Below are 23,138 nucleotides of genomic sequence, written 5' to 3' on the forward strand. Positions count from 1 at the left end.
ACCTACATGTGAAGGTAGATATGGTTCTTAATGATAATTTTCTTTGTAGAGATTACATAATTAAAAACACAAGTTCTCATTGCAGAATAATTTCCTACTCACAAGTGCTTGGAATGGATATCATTATAATGTACCTAAACAGTTCTTTTAAAATATAGACTAACATTGCAATAATAGTTTGAAATATAATTGTTATATACCTTTATAGGCATGGATCCACTAGATAATACAGATTATATGACACCTAGATAGATCCTTGTGATTTGATTGGTTGTTTGATATCGATCATTCAGCCCGTTTTGCAATGACGTCATCAACTGTGCAATTTTGGATCCATACAATTTTGTCCATTGCACTCGCGCACCGAGACTGCAGCTCATGCACCAGCAGTGCGCATGTTGTAATGACGTAACAATCACTGCAACAGACCGAACTCGCACTGCATGGGCATGTTTTGCATCGAAATTCATGTATTTCATATGGAAAAAGAAATCATTTTCAAGGTGTCATATAAACCAAATAATGAATGTTTTTTCATTCGTGCAATGGACAGAATACTTCATTCGGTGAAAGATGAAATAATGATCCATTCAACTCGGCTATATGCCTCATTGAATGGATCTTTTCATCTTTCACCTCATGAAGTATTTTGTCCATTGCACTCATAAACATTCATTATTTGTATACTAGCTAGGTGGTTTCTATTTCTGATGAAAGAATTCGGCAGAACAGCTTTCTGTCAAATTAACGCTAAGCTGGTATAACAAATTACATAAGTAGCATTCAACGTCTAAAGTTAATCAGCCATAGTAGTTGACCTTAAAGATGACAACAATTACTCATGGGCCTTTAGGTTAAAGTGGAGATAAATGTCTAAGATGGGTTTAAACTGACGAACGATTATGAGTTGATTGCTATAATCGCTAAGCCATATTTGTGATAACAAATTTTTGGACTATAAACATTCAAAATGATTTTTCCCCTGAATATGAAAGGGTATGATATTTTGTTACAACAATATTTTGCCATTGCTAATTTGAACTAGTTCATTTGTTGATATTGGGGCCAGATTATTAATTTTGAGATTGTTGCCCAAGATCTATATGGAACGTACTCCTTATTCTATTTGCAGCAAGATCTTGTCTGACACTGTTTACATGTATGTATTTTTAAACAGTGGAATTAGTGCTACATTCAAAACTCAATTTTCTTTGAGTACTGCCCACGTTGTCGTATCATTATGTGACAGTTTGGATATACCTCACTGATCATTATAAAAATAGATTGAAAACAGATTACATAATGAACTGTTTTAGACTACCCGTATTAGAAATTGTTTTTGCCTTAATAATAACGTTTAACGTTATAGTCCCAATTTAAGTACAACGTTCGGGGGGTGTTTCACAAAGATTTAAGTATGACTTAAGTCACATTTAAATACCGACGCATACATGATATGCAACACGCAATCTTATTGATAAAAAACGCAGTAGTATGCGTCCACTTGCCATGATCTGACCAATGCGGTGATGTCTTTTATACCGCACGCAACAACTAGGCATTTAAGTGCGACTCTAAGTCATACTTAAATCTTTGTGAAACACCCCCCTGTAGTGCAAAAGTAATGTAGCCAGGAATAAGGAGATGACCCACAAATTAAACAATCTTCTACTTGCGGGAAGACAGATTATCCATGATGTTGACAAAACGTATAGCTCAAAATGTGATCACCGAATCAGTTGAAACAGATCATTCATTGACAAGCGTGTTGTATTTGTAGACCTGCTATGGCTGAACAACAACATGAAGCATCACAATTTTTGATGGCCTGTCACCTATTAGCACTTGAACATGAGTTTTCTTTGCTGTTCTTGTTGATTAGCAATCCAGTGTGATCCTTTAGAACTGCCTGAACATGTCAACATCAATCCACCGTTGTGTGCTGGACCTCTACCTGTTAGTGCAGGGATAATGTGCACACCATATTGCCCCACTGGTAGAGATCTACATGGTAATGGGCTACCCATCGCTTGTGAAGACAATGGTCAATGGATCAGATTCATTAACAGTTCATCGGAAGATTTTGCATGTACAGGTTAGACTTTTTAAACAGGTATTCTGAAAACCATTTTGCATAAGTTATCATAAAGTGAGTATTTAATCTATTGAGAGGTTATTAGCTGCATCATTTTTTTCTTCAGTTGTAATATTTCTTGACTGTGTTGAAAGGGCTAGCAAGGGTTCTGGGACATGCATGTATAGGGGATCATACAGGCAATTAGAAATTATTTTCATGTTCTAAGGCTTCTATTATAGGAACTGACGGTTTCCTGTAAAGGCTATTCTGGGTTTGTTAAGGAAACATATGGATTTGTAATCGACTAGGTGCATTATGTACTATAATTATGCAGTATAGGTAAAAGATTGATGAGGTAATTGGGATTCATCAAAACTTTTAGTTTTTAGTCTTGTATGTGTTTGTCAATTACTCTCAGTTTTGGTCACGCGAAAGGTGTATAAGCAAGATCGTGAGAACGAGCTGCAAGATGTCAAATAATCAATGGAAACAAACAGTTTAAGGGGGTGCCAGGAAAAAAAAATTCAGTTGGACAAAGTATCAATCCAAGTTGTGCAAGTTTAGATACACATATTTATTTCATTTGTGTGTAACTGTAATGTCATCATGCTGAAGGATTGAATCGATGGCACTATATGTCTGTGGTTTTTAGCATTATATTTCCTTCTTGTCTTTGTTGGGAAGGGAGGGATCTTTGTAATACAGACAGTACCGTGGGATAGGTGAGATGTAAATGAAAAGTAGCAGGACTTGTATAGATCTAGAAAGTTTAGTGCTTTTTGTCATGCTTGCAGAGATGACTGAGGCTATATTAGGCGCTGCTCTTCCGATGGCGGCAGGGCTGTCGACATCCTGCCTGGGTTTCGGGTCACGTTACCAGGTCAAATGTAATTTATGTCAAAGGTCGATATCGGTGGTAATTGTTAAATTGCCATCATAACAATGAAAGTTAATGAATCTAGTTTATGAAACTGAGAAATAAGAGCAATCAAGTATCACTGAACATCTTCCATGGGTTTCTGGTCACATGATAAAGGTCAAATTTCATCAAGGGTCAATGAACGTAGGATATTAATATGAATGGCATTCCTTATTATTCAGTAGTTGTTTTAATGTCAGCATTTCTGTTATATTAAATCGCATAATTGGCGAGATTGCCAGAGGCATTCCAGTTGTTTGGAGTAAATTCAGTGTGGTTCTAGTTTTCTCCCTTCAAAATGATGCCCTTCAAGTAAAAAACAATCTTTAATTAATCGAAGGGTTCTTTATCGAATAACCATTTGCTCCATATGATCTTTACACACATGCTGGCCTATACCCGTCTTCCAAATGATGCCAATTTAGACCCGTTTAGTTTCTTAGTTACTTGAGCGAGAGATGGTAGATGTGTGAAGAGACGAATCAGGAGGTGTACAGTCAAGCAGAGAGATATGTTTTGTATGGCACTCCAGTTTTCTTCCTGACAATGGACTGCATATTGCCAAGGGCAGTTTTTGAAGGCGCGTTGTGAAAAAAAAAACACTGGTTCATCCTGTATAAACTTTACGAAGCGAATGTGATTGTCCTTTTGAAAACTGTATTTGATTCTTCTACAATGACTGCACAATTCACACCTTTTCTTGTTTTATCCTTCACAGACATCACTGCACCAATCTTGAAATCCTGTCCATCTCCCCTTACTCTTACAAGGACCGAGGCCTGGGGTGTGACAGCAACTTTTGTTCCTCCTACAGCTACTGATTCTGTAGACGGTAGTGATCTAAGTGTCTTAACGTTCCCATCTGATCTTGCATCCCCGTACAATCTCACTGAAGACTCCACACTCACCTACACCTTCTTTGACATGGCCGGAAATAATGTATCATGTTCTTTTATAATTTATGTTCAAGGTAAGTCATTTTATTTCAGCATATTGAAACATTTTCTTTCATTAATATCAATCGATTAAAGAAGGAACAATTATACATGTTAAACAACACTCTGCATAAATGTGTTATCAACATGGCATAAATGGGTAGGTTTATAAGGTTGAACAGTCCTGAGCAGATAATTCAATCTTATAAGCGATGCCCTCTTCTGTACAACACTTTTTGCATTCTGCCATTTTTATAATTTCAATAATATATGCAATAGCCTATGTGAGAGGAATCTGTCACCACCGACTATTACATGTATATATATATTAATCGGGTTCCAAAAGAAACTGGCCGAACTTTAAGCCCGGCGCATACTTTGCGATTTGTTGCGATCCGAATTTCAAAGATTCTATGTTAACATTTTGTATGAACATTCCAACCAATAAAGTCTTAGCAATTAGAGTTCGGAATTCAAAATTCAGTCTAGTTCAAGCCTCGCTGTAGGAAAAGCAAATTCAAGTCGTAATGGCGTTGTCATCGGCTGCAATTTGAAGCCGATTTCGACTTTACCATGACCCCAGGGCTTGCCGCAGAGTAAAAAATATGATTTTATTATTCCTAACATTAGGCAGAACTACAAATGACATAATTTTACTTCTTGGAGCATTCAAGTTTAATGCAAAATGCGATTTATTAAAAATATCATGTCGCATAGCGTGCGCTGGGCTGTACAAGGGCAGTGCACAAAGTCCGCTCGGTCAAAATGAACAATATTTCTACACAGGCAAGCTTAAGTCTTTACTAAGTACATGTCAATAATTAAGAGAGGCTATATGTAGCACCTCACATCATTTGGTTTCAGAATCCAAATTCATTCCAAGTTCATCACACATGTTCTTCTCTTTTGCATGCTGAAGTGATTGGCTTGATCACAAAGAAGCTACCGGAAGTTGAATTCAAAATTTTGAATGACTGGAACAATCACGCACCCACACACAGATCCCCGGAGATGTCCTGTTCTGCTGGGGATAATCTGGACACGGTGAGATACACGCAAACAAACACCGTGTTCTGATGATCCCTAGCTGACCGCGACTTTACCAGTGGGGTTTGCATGTGGCTGCGTGATTGCTCCAGTCAGTTGAAATTTTTATGTTAATTGGACGGACCAGGCTGAGATGACCAGATATAAACCTCAGATTAAATTAATTTAACCCTTCGCCTCCTTGTACAAAGCTTATGTGAATTATATAATGCATGACACGTGTTGGGTTCAAGAAGGCAAAGGAGTTGGGGTTTGGGTATAATGATTCATGGGTCTCATTGAAAGTAGGATCCACCTCTGGCAGCTTCATGCCAGATATGGCTTTTTTTAGAATTCTTCTTTTGATAAGTCTTTAAAAAACAAAACAAATCAGATTCAGTTATTCAGAAATGGCGCTATATTCAGCAATATGTTTTCCAAATTATTTACAAATAGTTAGATTTTGCTAATTTTCAAAGATAGTCCTTCCTTGTAACATTTTCCTTCCGAATTCAGACGAACTTTACCCAGTTGTGGAGTACTGTCCCAACAACACTGAAGTCAGCACCAGCCAACAACTGACTGAAGTCACCTGGGATCCGCCCATATTTTCCGAACCTACGGGGGACCCCTTGGATATTTCCTGCAACTATGAGGACGGCATGGCAACCCTCGCTATTGACAAGGATCACTTGGTAGAATGCAAGGCAACAAATCTTGATAATTCTAAAACTACTACCTGCAGCTTCATCATAAGCGTTAAAAGTAAGATTTATTTCAGATCAACAGTTATCATGGTATATTGATAAAATGCTTTTGTTTTTAAATAGTAGTATACTTTATATTTCAGGACAAGCCTTTTAAACAGACACATATCTCTATGTATCAGTAAACAACACCACCCCATTATCCCTGTGATTTATCATTGGTCTCTCATTGTCTCAATTACAAAATGAGTGAACAGGTCGAGAATATGAATAGCATTAATTGTCTGTATGCTTGTTGAAAACATTTTTTTTTATCAGAAATAAATGGGTTTTTTTTTTGTTTTCTCACAGGAGTTCCCTGCCAAGGCCTAGATATCCCGGTGAATGGAGCTCTGAGTTGTAGCGGTTGGTTCGGCGGCACATTTTGCTCGATCTATTGTAACACAGCTTTTGACATTCCAAGATCATCTCTGGAAATTCCTGAATTTTATGTGTGTGATATATCTGGCCAATGGAATCCACATGACACAGTACCAGACTGCACAGGTAATTTGTCCATCATCATGTTTTACAAGGGGGGCCTGCCCTTTTAGAAAATAATACTTTCCGGTTTCTGTCCACTTGAAAATCGGAGGGTAATCAACACTGTTGCCTGGCACGTATTGCACAACCCTTTAAAACTGAGGGCCAACCAATACTTTATTCTAAGAGGGCAATAATCAGACAACGTCAAAGTTATATAATTGTAAACCGGTGATTTAAAAAAAAGGAGATGTGATATATGACAAAACACAAAACAAATTGAATAATTGAACAAAATAAATGAATGGAAAAAACAGAGGAAATGGGTGGAATACTTTAGTGGGCCTCCCACCATATTTTACTCCCTTTTTCTGAAGTGAGGTTGGAAATTAATTAGACCTGGGCTCCGTAACACAAAGATTAGCGATAAATAGCAAATATGAGAGAACACTTCTGATTGGTTCCTGGTCAGTATTTTGCGCCAAATACGTGTGTAATGTTGATCTTGAATGGTCAGGTCATTAAGCGATTGATCGCTATTCTTTGTGTTACGGAGCCCTGATGTTTTTTAAGAACCCCCCGCCCCTTCCTTTTTACTCTTCAAATAATATTTCGGATCCCTCAGATTCTAAAAATCCTTCTACTGCCCCTGGATATTTAGGCGTGTTGTCAAAAGTGTGTGTGCGTCTTTTCCTTTATATTCCACAGCGAAACCGCTGAGCGTGACATCGTCCTTTTTTCTTATCTACGGGTCAGTGCTCTTGCCATTCAAGACGCCAGCGTGCCCTTTTGCAGCGAAAACGGAAGCGTTCGCTTTTATCTTTTCTTTTGACGCCCCCGGTTGGCTCTCCGATAAGATGTTTTTGCATGAGCGCCCTCTATGTCCACGATATCGGCGTTTTAGGCAAACTATTGAACGCCCGATCTCTAGTCACTGATCTGAATATCGTTGTGTCCTTGTGTCGGTGTGCCTAGTCGCAGTGGGGGGATATATTTTCCAAAGTTACGCTTTCACAATTTCTTTTGATGATTTTTCGTTTCGGGTTTCAGTATATGACAAAGTTCAATTAAATTTAGATTTCATTTCTTTAATAGAACAATAAAGCTTTAGCCCTTTAGCACGAGTATGTTGCTTTATTTTGAAGAATATACCGTTAGATATTGACTTTCTAAAAGTAAGTATTCAGGCGCGGGTAAGATTTTTTTAAATCACACTGAGCCCACACTGTTAGCATTGTCGGGTGGAAAAATTGTCCTTCATCTTTGTAAACGAAATGCAAATCCCCTCGTAAATGATGCAATATAAATCATACCTGGGTCCAAAAATGATGGCATTTAAATTTATACATTGAAAAGCTACTGTGACAAAAAAAAACAATACATCCACAAAATGCAAGCGTTTTTTGTGGAAAAAAGGATGAAAACTAAGGCCATCGTTTAAATTCAAATTTGAGCTAAACAAAGGCCTATGTCTAATTTAGCCAAAGTGCACATCAATTTTACTCTTATTATACACATGTTTAAACATTGACATGTTGGAAACTTATATATTCACACATAATACAGATGCCGTGCAAAACAAACGAATAAAGTATCATTAATTTGAACTTTAAAAATTTAATTGGATGCTCAAGCAGTCATATCGGTCATTGTAGCTTAAATGCACAATTCTTGAATTTCATTGCCCGAAATTCAGAACAAAAAGTACTTTCGCTACTTTGAAGGACCATTACAAACATCTTTGCCTTCGAACGAAATCAAAAGCACTTAAAAAATAAATATTGAAATTATCAAAGAAGTTGAGGTAGTCTTGACCATGAATTGAGTTGAGTGTTTATAAAGGAATTACAGCGTCTTCTAAACTTTGAAAGACCGATGAAAAATGTCGCGTGAATTAAAATGCAAATTAACACATTTAAGTGACACCGACATGATATTGGACAGGAAAACCTATATTATCTATTTACCTGGGATCCGTCTTTATTCCCTTATATAAATTTCCCCTGTGATCTAGAGTATTATGTGACCTAGTGTTCTTGATTACCACCCAGGAGCCACAGAACCGAAGGGGGTCTGGGGCTGAGGCCTCCACAAGTACCATGATTTTATGCATGGTGACCCCCACCCCCTTCAAACCAGTCCGCTGGGGGGGGGAACTTAATTATTTCTTTTAATTTTCCAGTTCTACTTACAATATCCAATTTTGTCAACTTAATTCTAATGGTTCCTTTTTTCATCCAACTTCATTTCTTCCTTGAATTTTTCTAAATCTTTTCTATACCTATTCTTTTTTTAACATTCACGTTTGACTTGTACAATACGTGTATATTGCCGTTGATTTCTTCTTCCTATCAAATATCTGAATTAATCTGCAATGTGTGTATGTCAAATTATTGCAAATTAGATTCCCAGTGTCTAAGGTAAACATAGTAATACGAAAGCCTCTTTGGCCTAGTTTCCCTTCCAACTTTGTACTTCACCTCTTAATCGTATAGCTGCATTCTGTAAAGCTTGCATGTTTGAATATGCACAAAAAATCAATAAACGTACAGGAAATGGTAATAACTCGGTCACATTTGCTCTATACGGCGGCCATACGGCGAGTCGAAAACAGCCGTTTTATTAATTTTATTCAAACCTCCTATATTTAGCTGGTACAAAAACTGTTAAAACGACTGTTTTCGACTCGCCTTAAAACAAATGTGACCGAGGTATTTGGCATACTAGATCAACAAGGATGGGGTGCATGCTGGTGCGGATCCTGCCGGAGTAACACAATACAATCCAATAGGCGCCGTATTTATTTTGAACAATAGTTGGGCTCTCAAAAGTATTGTGGTCTATTTTGTGACCTCTACTAAAAGAAGTCAGTGGTTGTATATTCTGCAACTGGAGGGTACAGTTATGTAGTGAATCCCGCCCCCCCCCCCCCCTATGAGAGCCATTATCAATTTTGTTGATATAAAAATGCCATTTTTACACAAGTGTGCCCCCTATAAAAATCACAGCATGTATTTTAATGAGAATATGTCGTTCATAGACAGGTGAGGACCTTCACTTTAGCCTGATAAACACCCCTTTTCCAAATATATTTGGTTATTAAAATGCACAGAGAGATGGTAGGCAAAGAATATAACTCGAATGTTCATATTAAGATGAGACCTATATAGAGGGAAGTTACATGGTTAATTAAAAATGTGTTGATAAAATATCAGTCGAATGTTATGTTATAATCTGCTTCGCCAAACAGGTTTTATGTAATATTGCTCTTTATAAAGGCAAGTATTAAACTACATTAAATGTCGAAATGTTGAGAAATATAATGGAAACCATATTAAAATGCACATTACGAAAAGAAACAAAATCAAGGTTCTAGTATGGGGACAAAACGAGAACAAGAAAACTACCCATTTGATGCTTATTTTAATTCCCCGAAAGCCGGACGTTGAAAATGACATGGGCCAGCGCATTGCAAGCTGTATTTAACGGCTTACCCCATTGTCAAGGTAGACCCCATTCTTGATTGGGGAGATTACCCTTTATTCTTGAACATAGAGGTGGTCTGACTGGTGGCGGATTTCAATAGAAAGATGACCTCTTGATTGGTGGGGTATTTCAATGGGAGATTATCACTTTGTCAGCGCTGATGACTGTCTTGATACTTTGATGTTCCCCGATGTGTCTTCTATTCGAAAACCGTGTTTGCAACTAATCCCAATTATGAGACTATTTGGCATCAAAATGAAAGCCGAACTGTACCCTTTTTATAGATTTCTTTTGAAAATAAGATACTTACGTTTAAGGTAAAATTGGAATATGAGAAGGCGCTTTATAATATGTAAACCAATATGATTTGTTCATAAGCACCTTTATAATAAATGTTACAAAATCAAGTTTCATAGAACAGATGTTATACTCGATTTAGTTACAGCCAAAATATTTCAAAGTCATCGAGAGGGTAAGTATCAGACTAAACAATGCAAGCGTGAATGACGAGCTTGAAAAGGGATCATTTTTATCAGGGCGGATCCAGCTTTCGTCAATACAGAGAGAGGACGCAAAATCCCCCCCTAAGCTTATTTTTGTTGGTTTCCTCAAGGGGGAGTCCAAACAGTGAAAATTTTTGGAAGTTTCCTTTTTTGGGCTCTGGAAATTAAACTATATTTCAAAGTGAGTTTGTGAGAAAAAAAAAGATATGCGTATACATAATTTTCTTTTATTGGCATGATCGTTGGCATGACCCGTTTGGCACTGGTATGCGAGCGCGCAGCGCTTACGGTTTAGATTTCTAAAAAGTTTAGACTTGCAGTAAAGCGCTGTAATAATACGCCGCATGTGAAGCCCCTCTATTATTTACAGCCTACTGTGAACTGTGCAACTATTTCAGTTTTGGGTGAAATTCCTTCTCACTTTCTATTTTTTCCTTAGCGTTTAGATACATATTTTGTGCTTCACTTGTAAGTGGTATACAAATAATGTAAATTACTATTAATCGCGTGCGTTCCCGATCTCCTTATCGAAATCAATATTAATGAGCTGAAAGCACGATATTGTTCTCGCTCTAATGGAGGGGGGGGGGGTCAGTGTTCTATCAAGCAAAAGACGTAGGCCTATATGTGCATACGTTCATATCATTGGTGTAATGATAAAGAACCTGATGAATTCTGTTTTTGTATGTCGACGTTATTATAAAGTTAATACAAATGACAATCAATATGATTCAGGCGTACACCGGTTTAACTGCAAGGTAACATGCATCCAGAAATCGAAATATCCGATGAATTCAAAACGTACGTAGCCGGAATGGCATGTAGTTCGGATGTTACAGACTCTAACTAAGAATAATCTCGTATTACAAATGTTAATCTTGCTAAAAATGCACACAAACTCACAACGTGATAGACTCTGGGGATGATGTCGTTGATATAAAATTCACATCGACCTCGACATGCAATCATTTTTGATACTGCATCGGACTTGACAACTCGCAAAATCTTTTCCAAAATTAGATGGCCATCCATTCTCTCTCTTTTTAATCTTAATATAATCTTTGTATTTCAGGATCATGATATGAAAACCCTTTTAAAACAAACATGATAAAGGAAAAACGCGTCTCAAGTTATACATGGTTCATTGCCGCAAAATATACAAATCATCTTCATTTGTTGATATTAAATCATCAACATTATCACTGATATTATTATTCGTATTATCATGTCCGTTAATATCACTTCAAAGTTATGATTATCAATTTCATCATCACCATCATTCATTATCTATTTCCAGTCGTTCTCCAGTATTAATTTTATATTCTATATAATTAAAAATATATGAAAGATAATGGTAATGATCATGGTGATGCTGGTATTCATGAACATTAGATCCGTTATGTGAGATAATTAATGCGATTTTACACGCTAATCGCTATTTGATGATGGTGAAAGAAATCTTTTAAATAGCACAAAAGAAGTCGGGACGGTAGTTACTGCATACACGTACTTTAATACACTATATATTACAAAAGATTCCCCATCGGACGGGCCAACGGTCTTTTGAAGTAGGTTCATCTATTGAAATTACGACAATAATCACGACAGCGGATATGCGGGGAATTAAAGGAGAATGAAACCCTTGAAACTAGCTGAATCCATATCAAAGAGAAAAATCAAAGAAACATATTGTTGAAAGTTTGAGGAAGATTTAATGAATAATAAGAAAGTTATGAGCATTTGAATATTGAGATCACTAATGCCATGTAGATCCTCCTATTGGCAATGCGACCAAGATCTGTGATGTCACACACGTACAACTCCCTCATTACTTTAGTACTTATTTCACTTAAATTTTCACTTTTACAGAGTCTATCACAAGGTGAGGTGTTCTCTTTATGAGAGGACAAGTACAGAGGTTTCACAACATTATATCATTGATGAATCGTTTGTCATATGATTAGAATGAGCAAAAAGAGATGTTTTGGGGTATATTTTCAGTGTCCAAAAGGGGAGAGTTGTTCATCTGTGACATCATAGATCTTGGTCGCATTGCCAATAGGAGGATCTCCATAGCATTAGTGATCTCGACATTCAAATGCTCATAACTCTTCTATTGCTAGTCCTATTTTACTCAAACTTTTGTTGATCTTATTCTTTGATTTTTCTGCTTTCACAAAAGCTAACTTGCTCCAAGAGTTTCATTCTCCTTTAAAGTCTGTGAGCGTCTTTCTGTGGCACATGCTATTGTGAATGATTCTCTACTATACGGGTGAGTGATCTTGCCTTTTCATGATCATAGGCCTGGGCAATGACTAAGAACAGTTCGATGAGTATCAATGCCAAGCAATCCTGAAAGGTCAATAATGTTCAATTCTCTTGATAGAGGAGACTATATCATGGCCCTATTTGCTTTTGCTTTTAGGCCAGTAAGTGTATAAACTAACATAGATAATAAATAATTATTACATTTCATCTATTTTAGAGTAATGATCTAATGTTAATATTATTATACATATCTCCCTGCAGCTTACGGCCCCATATCTTCACCCGTGAAGTACTGAATTTTGAAGCTTAAATTATTGAACATCTTGGCATCCTAGTATTGTAATGATGTTTACCATCACTGCAATGTAGATAAAAACATTAATTTAATTCTACTCACATTGATTTTACTTTAGAACAAACTCACACCCCACCCCTTCCCGCTACAACCTTTCTCTCATTTCCATGATTTCCTTACCAAAATTATCAAAATTTCAATAACTACGATAATTACATAGATGGTTCTGTTGACATGATTGACTATAATGATCCTACTGATGATATTGACGAAAATTAACACTGATGATGATGGTGGTGGTGGTAGTGAATGTGGTAGCGGTAGCCTTGATGATTATAATAAATAAAATACTGAAAGTTACGAAAGTCACACATTCAGTGAATAATACCAAGAAACATACTTTTTGATGAAATAAAATTCACACACATTTTATGCTTCTTGTAGGCCTCCTATTTGATTTATTCTTATTTTCTGAACTGCAGTGTGTCCGCTTATATTCATTTTGTATGATTTAAAGCTTTTAAGTTTATAATTGGTAAATCCCGGTCAGAAAAGTTCATGTCACCATTCCATTCCAGATTACTATATTATATGAGCATGGCCCTAAAATGAATATGATGTGATAGGTATGAAATCAAATGTGTTTTATTGGAAAATTTAGCCCTTTTACACATCCTTTTTTCCAGCGATTTGGCGACCGATCAAAATTTACGCGTATTTTGTATTGGAAGCCATCTATCGGGACAGACTTCAAGATCTAGGTCTGAATAACATTGCAACATACTTCGTTTGGTGCTCAAAATGTTATTTCTAAAATAGAACATCATCGAGAAATGGTGCTTCATTCATGACATCTGAAAAAAAAATCCGATGACCACTGCACTGTTGTAAACAATTTAGAATGCTTGTTAATACTCGACAAAATTCAAAAGACAAAATTACGTATTATTTACCAAAGTTAATCGAAGAGTTTTAACATGACAATTAGAACAATAAATTAAACACTACCCATGCAGAAAACGATCGAGATGAGAAAAAAAAATTGATCAGATGATGTAATATACTGATAAGCAAAGCTTGTTGATAAAACATAACTTTGACAATTACATTAAAGACGACACCGCCGGTGTTTTCAAAAGTATGGGGGCTAATGGGGGAAAAGAAAATTTTTGGGGTTGGGTGACAAAAATGTATTTAGGAAGAAAGTATGAGCGTCAAAAAATTGGAAAAGATTGAGTAATTTGAAATAATCCCTCTTCAGGAAATGGAATTCATTGAGTGGTATAAAATGCCAATCTTGGGCGGATCAGATTTTATATCAAAATAATTTAGCCTTATTAATAATCTTTAACTCGCAAAACAGAGTTGAAAACGTGTGCATGTATGCCGAAAAAACACTCCTTCCTGCAAACAATGTTGGATCTCTGAATTTTCGAAATTATTCTGAAACCTTAACCTGCTCTAATTAATCAGATTTTTCTGATGTACAAGGAAAGGACAGAATCATCTGTTTTATTATTTTTTTGTGGGGGGGGGGGGTGAATATTCGAATTTGCTAATATTAAGAGCTTCCTATTGTATGATTAAAGAAACTTGAGCGATATTCAAAATTAAGTTAATACTCTACAAAATTCACATTATTTACTACAAACTAAAGTTAATCGCAGAGTTTTAACATTTAGATTCATTTAATTCCGTTCAACAAATGATATAATCGAAGTAACAGGGTAAATACATGTACACAATAATACATACAGTTCAACGACATTTTATAACAACCAGTATTTTCAAAAGCAGAGGGGGAGGGGGAGGGGCCAAGTCAGAAAATTGTGGAGGCAAAACATGGTTTTTCGGAAAAAAATTATGAGCGTCAAAAAATGGGAAAAGATTGAGGAATTTGAAATTATCCCTCTTCAGACAGGGGCATTCATTGGAGAACATCTTTTCAATTGGCGAAACGCTATGAAGCACCGCCTTCTAGTGGCAACGGCATGGTCTTCTGTTTCGTGTGAAATGAAATCGACGGGTTGGTTCTCCCACAGTCATTCCAATCAGGCGGAACGGGTAAATATATCATACATTTGTAGGTCCAAGATCTCATGAGCAATGACAGAGCTAGGGAAGCGATCTGCACATGAAACAGGGTTTCCTATTTGCAATTCTCCATCTCCATTTTTGTCACCTGTCTTTCTTTTTAATCTTTTCACCTCCTCATTTCTTTATCCCTTCCCCTTGTCATGTTTCCTTGTATTAATTCTTCTTCCTTTTATCTTTTAATCCTTAATCCATTTTTTCGCCGCAAATAGGAGCCCATTCAACACCTATAATCATTTTGCTTTTGTTATCTTTCCTATCCTGATAATTACTGATGTGGTATAAGTGCTTTAGGTTCCTACATTAACAATTCGATAACTACATTTCTTCGATACACGATTTTCCCTTTCTCTTTCTCATGATTTTTCTGAAATCTTCTAGTTATTTATTTCGTTTTCTCTCAATTTCTTTTCACTCATTTTCCTTCTATCTTTCCTTTTTTATTGAAAGGTTTTACCGTAAAACCTTTCAATATTCTCTCCACCATGGAAACCTTCAAAGATCATCTTTCCTTTTTTATTCACTTATTTTGCTCTGTATATCTTTTAATGAAATATTGGTAGAAGGGGTTCGCAATCAGATTAAAGTTGCGGCCAATTTAACTCCAAGTTTTGGGGTTTCATTTTTTCTTCATTCTCTTGTTGTTACCTGAATGAACAATTGAACAATGAACAAAAAATAAAGAACCGTTTCAGCATGGCCATTGCATGTCTTCCCCTCTGTTCCCCTTTCACTCTTCCCCCACCCCCTTTATATCTCCCCTCATCGTCCACCAGCTCTCTCTTCTTCTTTCCCCTTATTTTCTGTCTCTATCCATTTCCATATTCCAATTCCCCCCCCCCCCCTCTCCCGTTGATTCTCGATCCTAAATTTCTCCCCCTCTCAAATTTCCAATTTTTTTTCTCTTTCAACTGTTTTTCCTCCATATTTTTTTCACCCTTCCTCTTCTTCCATCGCAATATTATTTTCTTATTTTCTCTCTGTTCCCCCTTCCTTTACTCTCCCTATGAATTCTTAGTTTTCTTCTTCCTCTTGTCACCTTACCTATCGGTCCCGCTTCTTTAAAACAAGGAGATAAAGAAAATTAAGAGACAATATGTTATCCTGGGGAAATGGTTGCCCGTCCAAAAATTGAACAAACTGTTTAAAACAGCTTCTAATAAATCTTTTATCTATCTTTGCCTAATAGTGTCGAGCTGTTCCGGTCATATTTATTTTTATCATTCTATTTCCTTCTATTTTTTAGGGGGGGGGGGGGTGAAGGGGGGGGGGGGCTCCCGACACTTGTTTCAGATGTGAGTAATAATGAATATTCCAAGTTGACGTGAAATCTACGAATGGCTTGGGCCTACGAAACGAAAATGCATGGAATCTTATTTTCCCACCTAAAACATCATGAATTGACTCTCTTCCAATTGCAAAAAAGAGGTTTTCATGGTTATTGCAGTAAATTCGAAAGATCAGCAACGATTTATGACACGTGCGTGATTTTTGATTAAGCCACCGTGGCTTTATGAATGCACCCGAACTTCCATTATAGATGCGAACAACAGTTCAGAACAGTAACCCGAACTCTCCGATCCGACAGTCAATATGAAGGCACGCATTTGTTTTGGTCGTAGAGGGAGCTATTTAGAATAGTTTCTTCGGTCTTTCGACAGAACTTAAGACATGCAGGAAAGACGAACAAAAGAACGGTGGCGTCAATGGGCCTTTGATGGCGGCCGTTCCTTTGAAGACAAGGGAACGTTGGGCGGGAAAGCTGAAGCGAAAACCCGGATGCGGTAAAGACGCTATAGAACGGTGCATGGACTTTTGACAAGCTCCCTTAGCGGTAGTTGCACTTGTTGTTTGAGACTCTTCAGATTTTGAATACATTTTACACTATGAAGAATGTAAGGAAGGAAAGCCATAAATATATAGTATTTTGATCAATAGTGAGTGTGGAGACTAAAAAGAAGTTTATTGGGTAAAATGGAAACATGCATGAATGTTGGGTTAAAAGATACCAAATATTTCGTAAATTTACGCAATGAAATTTCCCAGCCAAACATGCATTTTGCCCAATATTGGGGGGAAAAAATTACCCCGCAAACATGCAGGTTCCCTTTCTACCCAATATTGGGTAAATTTTCACTCTGTTTTTAGAGTGTAATGTCATTGGCTTCATTGCTTCATCACCATCCAAGATGTATTGTTTTTTGTGAAAAAAATCGTCTCATTTAAATGCAATTTTCATTGTTTACTTGCTTTATTTTTCTACATCCATTCAAATCATATTTATTTATTATGGTGAAGTTTGACCTTCATTGATATAATGCGACAAAACATATTTATTATTTATTTATTATTATTATCTAAAATCAGAAAACGTTATAGGTTGTTTTCCTTGTTGGTTAGAAACAAATTTTAATTGTTTTTTTTTACTCTTCTCCAACTGAACAGAGTTAGGTTCATAATCTAGAACAAGTGATGAGACCATGATTCTAAGTGTTTTTCCCTTGAATAGAGACAAGGAATGGAAATCGAATCAACCTTCCAAGTGAAGTACATTACTTTAGTGGCTCCTGCGGTACTAATCAAACCAATCTGCAGATCGCAAGTGCATTCCTCAATGCCTTTCAGCTTTCAGGATTTTCAAGCGTCTGCACGGATAATGATGGATGTGCAATGGAAAATGTACTAGTTACGTGTGAACCCATCGATGGAGCAAACGAACGACGGAAGCGGGGTCTTGTACAGAGGAAGTATGGACATAAGGAAGGCCCTGTGAGGAAAATAGAGAAGAGAGACATTTCTGAATATAGGTAGAATACATTCATATTTTAACCAAATTTATTTAACCAAATGGCCAAATTTAGCCATGAATCCTTCAAATGTTATTTGTTATCTCAACCCAGACAAAATACACGAGAGGCGAGTAAATGCAGTTTCCGTGGAGTTTAATAAAAATTGTTTCTGAAAAGCATCTTCCAAATGATGTATACCGAAAAGTAAAATGATGTGTTGTCAAATAAAGCCAAAATAATATAATGCAACAATCAAAACATAATAATATAAACGTAAAGCCTCCTGAGATGTGTCATATGCGAAAAATTAAAGTTATTAAATCAATCTCCTCAATTGACAATTAAAACAGTCCATCCACATTCATGACAAAGACACCAGTTTGTCATGTGGCCAAATGTGGGCAACGTAAAATTCCATCTGCAAAGCTACGAAGCAAAGATTCCCGTTTGCAACACGAGCTTATGCAGGAAAACTTTTAAAACAGAAACTAGTGCTCAGAAGCCCCACCAACGGCCCTGAACTAGAATGTGAACGAGGCAACGTTAATGTTCGGTCCGAAATGGAATTCGCTGGTGGCCTCATCCAAATCGGGTGACGAACCAAGCCCCGTTCACATTATAACCTGAGGAGTGGAATATACTAAATTGGTCTAAATAAATAAAAAATATTATCTCAGGAAGCCCAAAATAAGTGAAGAATCATAATGTGATGGGAAAAGGCCGAGCTCCAGCAAGGGCGAAAACACCCCCCTGAACACCTGATGATAAATGAATTAAACTAACTGGTAAACCAAAGTAAAATACAAAAGGTATCCAAAAGTAGGTGAACAGGTTGGATGGAATTACCTTGCGGCCCACTTTGGGTGTGCGACCAGGCTTAAGGCCCGAAGCTCACATTGTTAGAATGAATAACATGAAACAAAACATCTTGACGTTGAAAATTAGTGGGGGTGACAAGGGGATGGAGGAGGGAAAAAATACAGGAAGTATGTTGCACAAAAAAGGTGAATTGAGATAAAAGATGCTTTCCAATCGACTCCACGAAGAAGAATGCTAACTTGTTAGAAATTTGCTTTTGCCCCCTCCCGAAATTACCACGTCAGCTAACGCGATGTAGCAATTTTAGCCACGCCTCCTTGTAATGTCCGAAAAATACCAAAATTCGCAACGCAACATTTTTTGGCCACGCCTCCTAGTGAAGTCCGACAAAATACCATATTTGGCATCGCAACATATCTCCGCCAGGGCAAAGGAATTCGCCTGACCAGGCACCTTGTGAAACACCTGTTACGTACCGCTGACGGGATATGTTGTTGTCCGGCTAGTCTGACCCGAGATAACCTCTCATTAACTTGCTTCGCACGTTAAGAGGTATTATCTCAACCCAGACAAAATACACGAGAGGCGAGTAAATGCAGTTTCCGTGGAGTTTAATAAAAATTGTTTCTGAAAAGCATCTTCCAAATGATGTATACCGAAAAGTAAAATGATGTGTTGTCAAATAAAGCCAAAATAATATAATGCAACAATCAAAACATAATAATATAAACGTAAAGCCTCCTGAGATGTGTCATATGCGAAAAATTAAAGTTATTAAATCAATCTCCTCAATTGACAATTAAAACAGTCCATCCACATTCATGACAAAGACACCAGTTTGTCATGTGGCCAAATGTGGGCAACGTAAAATTCCATCTGCAAAGCTACGAAGCAAAGATTCCCGTTTGCAACACGAGCTTATGCAGGAAAACTTTTAAAACAGAAACTAGTGCTCAGAAGCCCCACCAACGGCCCTGAACTAGAATGTGAACGAGGCAACGTTAATGTTCGGTCCGAAATGGAATTCGCTGGTGGCCTCATCCAAATCGGGTGACGAACCAAGCCCCGTTCACATTATAACCTGAGGAGTGGAATATACTAAATTGGTCTAAATAAATAAAAAATATTATCTCAGGAAGCCCAAAATAAGTGAAGAATCATAATGTGTTGTGGCAAAAATGGAATGCCGCCAAACGGGATGACTCATAGTCAGCCCGCCGCCACAACACAATATGATGCCAATAGTTCAAACCATGCTGTAGTGTATTTACAATGTCCACGCTAAGAAGCTGGGAAGGGGGGGGGGTGCATTAAACTAACAGGGACGCCCAATTAAACCATCTAGGAGGATTCATGCTCATTCAGTCCACTTGCGAGGAGTATAATGCTCTAATAAAAATGGGGGAGGCGGGGTGGGCGGGGCTTAGTAACTAAATAGTGAAGTTTGTAGTAAGGGCTTGAGATCTGATGGTACCACGTGTGAGTTCTCAGTCAGTCCGCAAGCCCTGAAAAAGTAGCTTCTTTTATCCAAGTGATATTCATGACAAGAGGGTTTTTGCATAGTTAATGAGCTTGGTGCGAACCAAAACATCTCTTTTTATTCGGCCATTGCTGCTCTACATATTGACCAAATTTCATGTTTTTGGTATCTTTGTAAAGAAGAAGAATCATTCTTTTAGGTCATGTGTTTGGATTTTTAAAAGAATGTTGTAATATAGGAAAAACTTTTGATCTAAAACATGAAACAAAATATTTTTTTTCATGCAACAAAAGTTGTTGTTTTCACACTTAATTTCTGTTTAGGCACAAATGATTTTTAAATCATGATAAAGCTGAAGATCTAAGCTTTAATATGATATAATTTTTATAAGAAGATGTGTTTTAGATGGGTCAGCAGCCAGCTTTTCATAGGCCAAGTACATTTTGCAGCTCAAAAACAAGAATACTGCGCTCTGATTGGTCATAGACCACACACCCACGCAAATTCCAATGTTCCCCACACTGGGCCTCTGCAAGGTCACACTCACCATGTGGTAATCTCTTCAAATTACCCGCGCCTGTTTGTTTTGAAAACAGTATTCAGCCAATCAGAACTCTGGATTTTATGTTACTCAGAAATTTCAGAAATCTCGTCTTACATCTTGATGGAAATAACTGGCTGCTGACCCATCTAAAAGATGCCACATATCAAGAGTGACATTGTAAGAAAGTATAGAGTTTGAGCTTTCTGATGATATAAATAATGTTGGTGCCTAAAACACAAAATGTTGCACAATTTGCAAGTGAAAACAGAGGAAGAAAATTCTGTTTGATGCATCTTTTCAGGTAAAAAATTCACTTATATATCAAAATATTTCATTCAAAAGAAATGACCAATATAAAAGGGTAACATTTACTCTTGCCCATGGTACAAAAATAATCAATATTACTCAAGGAGAAAGTGGTTAAATTCTTTGAGATAGAAAGTCTCACAATTCACGAGATTTTGCAGGGACATGAATTCAGCCACGAGAGGACTTGGATAAATCTTGCTCATTTGCTCATTAACACAGGGGCTTGCGGACTGACTGTTCTGGATAAGGTATTCAGGCAATAACATCTGCTCATAAAAAAGTTCCAACCGATCGCGACGTCCGAGCCAGCGAGTGCTCGACGGAGGTAAAACAGCTGATACTCTATGATTTCGCTCCGCGACAAAGAAATCAAGTGTCCTCCTGTTCGCGGATGTATTGAGTTTTTTGTGTTGGAAGCTCCTTGGTTTTATGACCCGGCCACGTGCCGAGTTGTGAGGGCCCGCCCCCAGGTATAGCGGGAATGCCCGCGTCAGCGAAACATGAAATGTCCCCTTCCTCTCGTACGATTCCGTGGAATGCTGACACAAACCCACGTTGAGACTCCAAATAACTGCACATGGAAGAGAGAAAAGGAAAGAAACAGCGGCACCGATTGTACATTCTAAAGGGGGGGGGGGTAAACAGATACCATAAACATGATAAGTGTAGCAAAGACCACAATATACTAACAGTGGGCGAGCAAGTCTGCCTGCGCCCATGGGGCTATTAATGGGTAAGATACCAACGCCGTCACCATGGCAACAAGCGAGAGAGAGAGTAAATATCTACTGCTCGTTAGAGGGTTGTCAAAAACAAAAACAAAGAAACATTAAGTATATTTTTTAATTGTGCACGAACTGGTATCAAACACAGAAGGGGGATAAACATACTGTCAAAATTGCTTAAATTAAGGGGGGAGAGGTTGTCGAATATACAATCTGTGTGTGTTGGAAGCCCAGCGCCCCATATTTTGAATGCAAACATCGGGAACACCTGCCATGGCTGCAGAAGTTGCCGCCCCAATACGGAAAGAATGGGAAGAGAAGTGAGCAACGGGTAGCCCGCAGAAACTAATGGCATGCTTTAAAACTTGGCCAAATTGGTGCCTCGTTAGGGGTGACGAGTCAAAGTGACGGAAAAAGGCAGAGCCGCCCGAGCTCCGCAGAGCGAGGTAATCATTTACAGCGCGAAGTGGGCATAAATACGAAACAACATTTTGTGGAATTAAAATCGAGCATCCACGTCCAGTTTGATCTGTTTTAGACTTCGCAATCGTAATGCGCAATTTTGCTTGATTACCCATCCCTTGAATAATAACATCTTTTTCTGATAAAGGAACGGGTTCATGTCTAGATCGAGACGTGAACTCCCCTACTCGAAGAAAACCAAAGAAAGCGATTAGAAAGGCAGCCCGAAACAATGCCGAATCATACGTATTAACGCATACGTGAGTCAATGAATTTAGGATGGATTTGAGAATAGGCAGGGTTATGGGACACCGGGTATCACGGCGAGCATTTTTTCGCCTGCACCCGTCTACCAGCCGCCGGATAACAAAAGCGTCAGTCACATCAGGCCAACCCAATGTTTGCATCGTAAAAGCCAGGCCTGATATATATGTACTTATTGTTGCCCCCGCATACCCATTCCAGGAGAGATAAGCAATAAATTGAGCGACCTGCTCAACGTTAGGACGTATACTTATATCATAATGATATTGCAGCCGAAACTGCTTAAACACAGACCAAGCGTTCCTGTAAGTATGATGAGTGCCGGGCGCCCGCGAAGAAAACAACAGATGCTCTCTCTCTATATGAAGCTGCTCCAAAGATGGGCGGGAAGCTTGCTGCCAGCCAGATCTGCGCCTGGTGCTAACCTGCGAAACCTGTCCATCTGAAAACGAGAGAGGGCATCAGCCTTTTCATTGCGAGAGCCTGGCACGTAACGTGCTTTGAACATAATATTATGTTCCAAACAAAGAACTACAAGCAAACGAACCAGTTTCATAACACTAGGACATTTCGAAGTTAAGGAATTAACAACATAAACAACTGTTTGATTATCTGACCAAAATAAGACCTTAGAATTAGCTAGAAGAGCCCCCCACATACGTATACCGACTACTATTGGGAAAAGCTCTAGAAAGGCGATGGAATAATTCTTCTCCAGTATTTCAGCTGGCCATCTCCCTTGAGCCCACTTATCCTGGAAGGATATACCAAAGCCAATGCTACCCGCAGCGTCAGTAAAGAACTGAAAATGAGCATTAGTTACCCATGTTGAGTGTGAAAACATAACTGTGCCATTGAAATCGGACAGAAACGTAAGCCAGGCCTGCATGTCCTCTTTCGCGCCGCGTGAAAGC

The 23,138-nt window shown here is 37.9% G+C and overlaps 2 protein-coding genes across 2 annotated transcripts in view; both read left to right on the plus strand.

Moving 5' to 3' along the window:
* Window positions 1–1,103: 1,103 nt before the first annotated feature.
* On the plus strand, window positions 1,104–12,739 carry LOC129274040 (sushi, von Willebrand factor type A, EGF and pentraxin domain-containing protein 1-like). The gene is made up of 6 exons (XM_064108946.1): window positions 1,104–1,110; window positions 1,883–2,095; window positions 3,715–3,966; window positions 5,474–5,722; window positions 6,016–6,210; window positions 12,705–12,739. The coding sequence occupies exons 1-6, from the start codon at window positions 1,104–1,106 to the stop codon at window positions 12,737–12,739; spliced, it is 951 nt and encodes a 316-aa protein (XP_063965016.1).
* A 4,668-nt stretch (window positions 12,740–17,407) lies between these two features.
* Window positions 17,408–23,138, plus strand: part of LOC129274041 (neurogenic locus notch homolog protein 1-like) — a 53,221-nt gene continuing 47,490 nt past the window's right edge. Inside the window, exon 1 of the mRNA XM_064108721.1 lies at window positions 17,408–17,639. Within this exon, the coding sequence (XP_063964791.1) occupies window positions 17,503–17,639 (137 nt within the window). The 5' untranslated portion in view covers window positions 17,408–17,502. The remainder of the gene's footprint in view (window positions 17,640–23,138) is intronic.

This window comes from Lytechinus pictus, chromosome 13, assembly GCF_037042905.1.
Source record: "Lytechinus pictus isolate F3 Inbred chromosome 13, Lp3.0, whole genome shotgun sequence".
NCBI lineage: Eukaryota > Metazoa > Echinodermata > Echinoidea > Temnopleuroida > Toxopneustidae > Lytechinus > Lytechinus pictus.

What these genes read in the sequence shown, in the direction of transcription:
- LOC129274040 (XM_064108946.1), top strand. An exon ending in CTTCATCATAAGCGTTAAAA is followed by an intron (nt 5,723 to 6,015) that starts GTAAGATTTATT and finishes GTTTTCTCACAG; the next exon opens with GAGTTCCCTGCCAAGGCCTA. An exon ending in CACAGTACCAGACTGCACAG is followed by an intron (nt 6,211 to 12,704) that starts GTAATTTGTCCA and finishes ATCTCCCTGCAG; the next exon opens with CTTACGGCCCCATATCTTCA.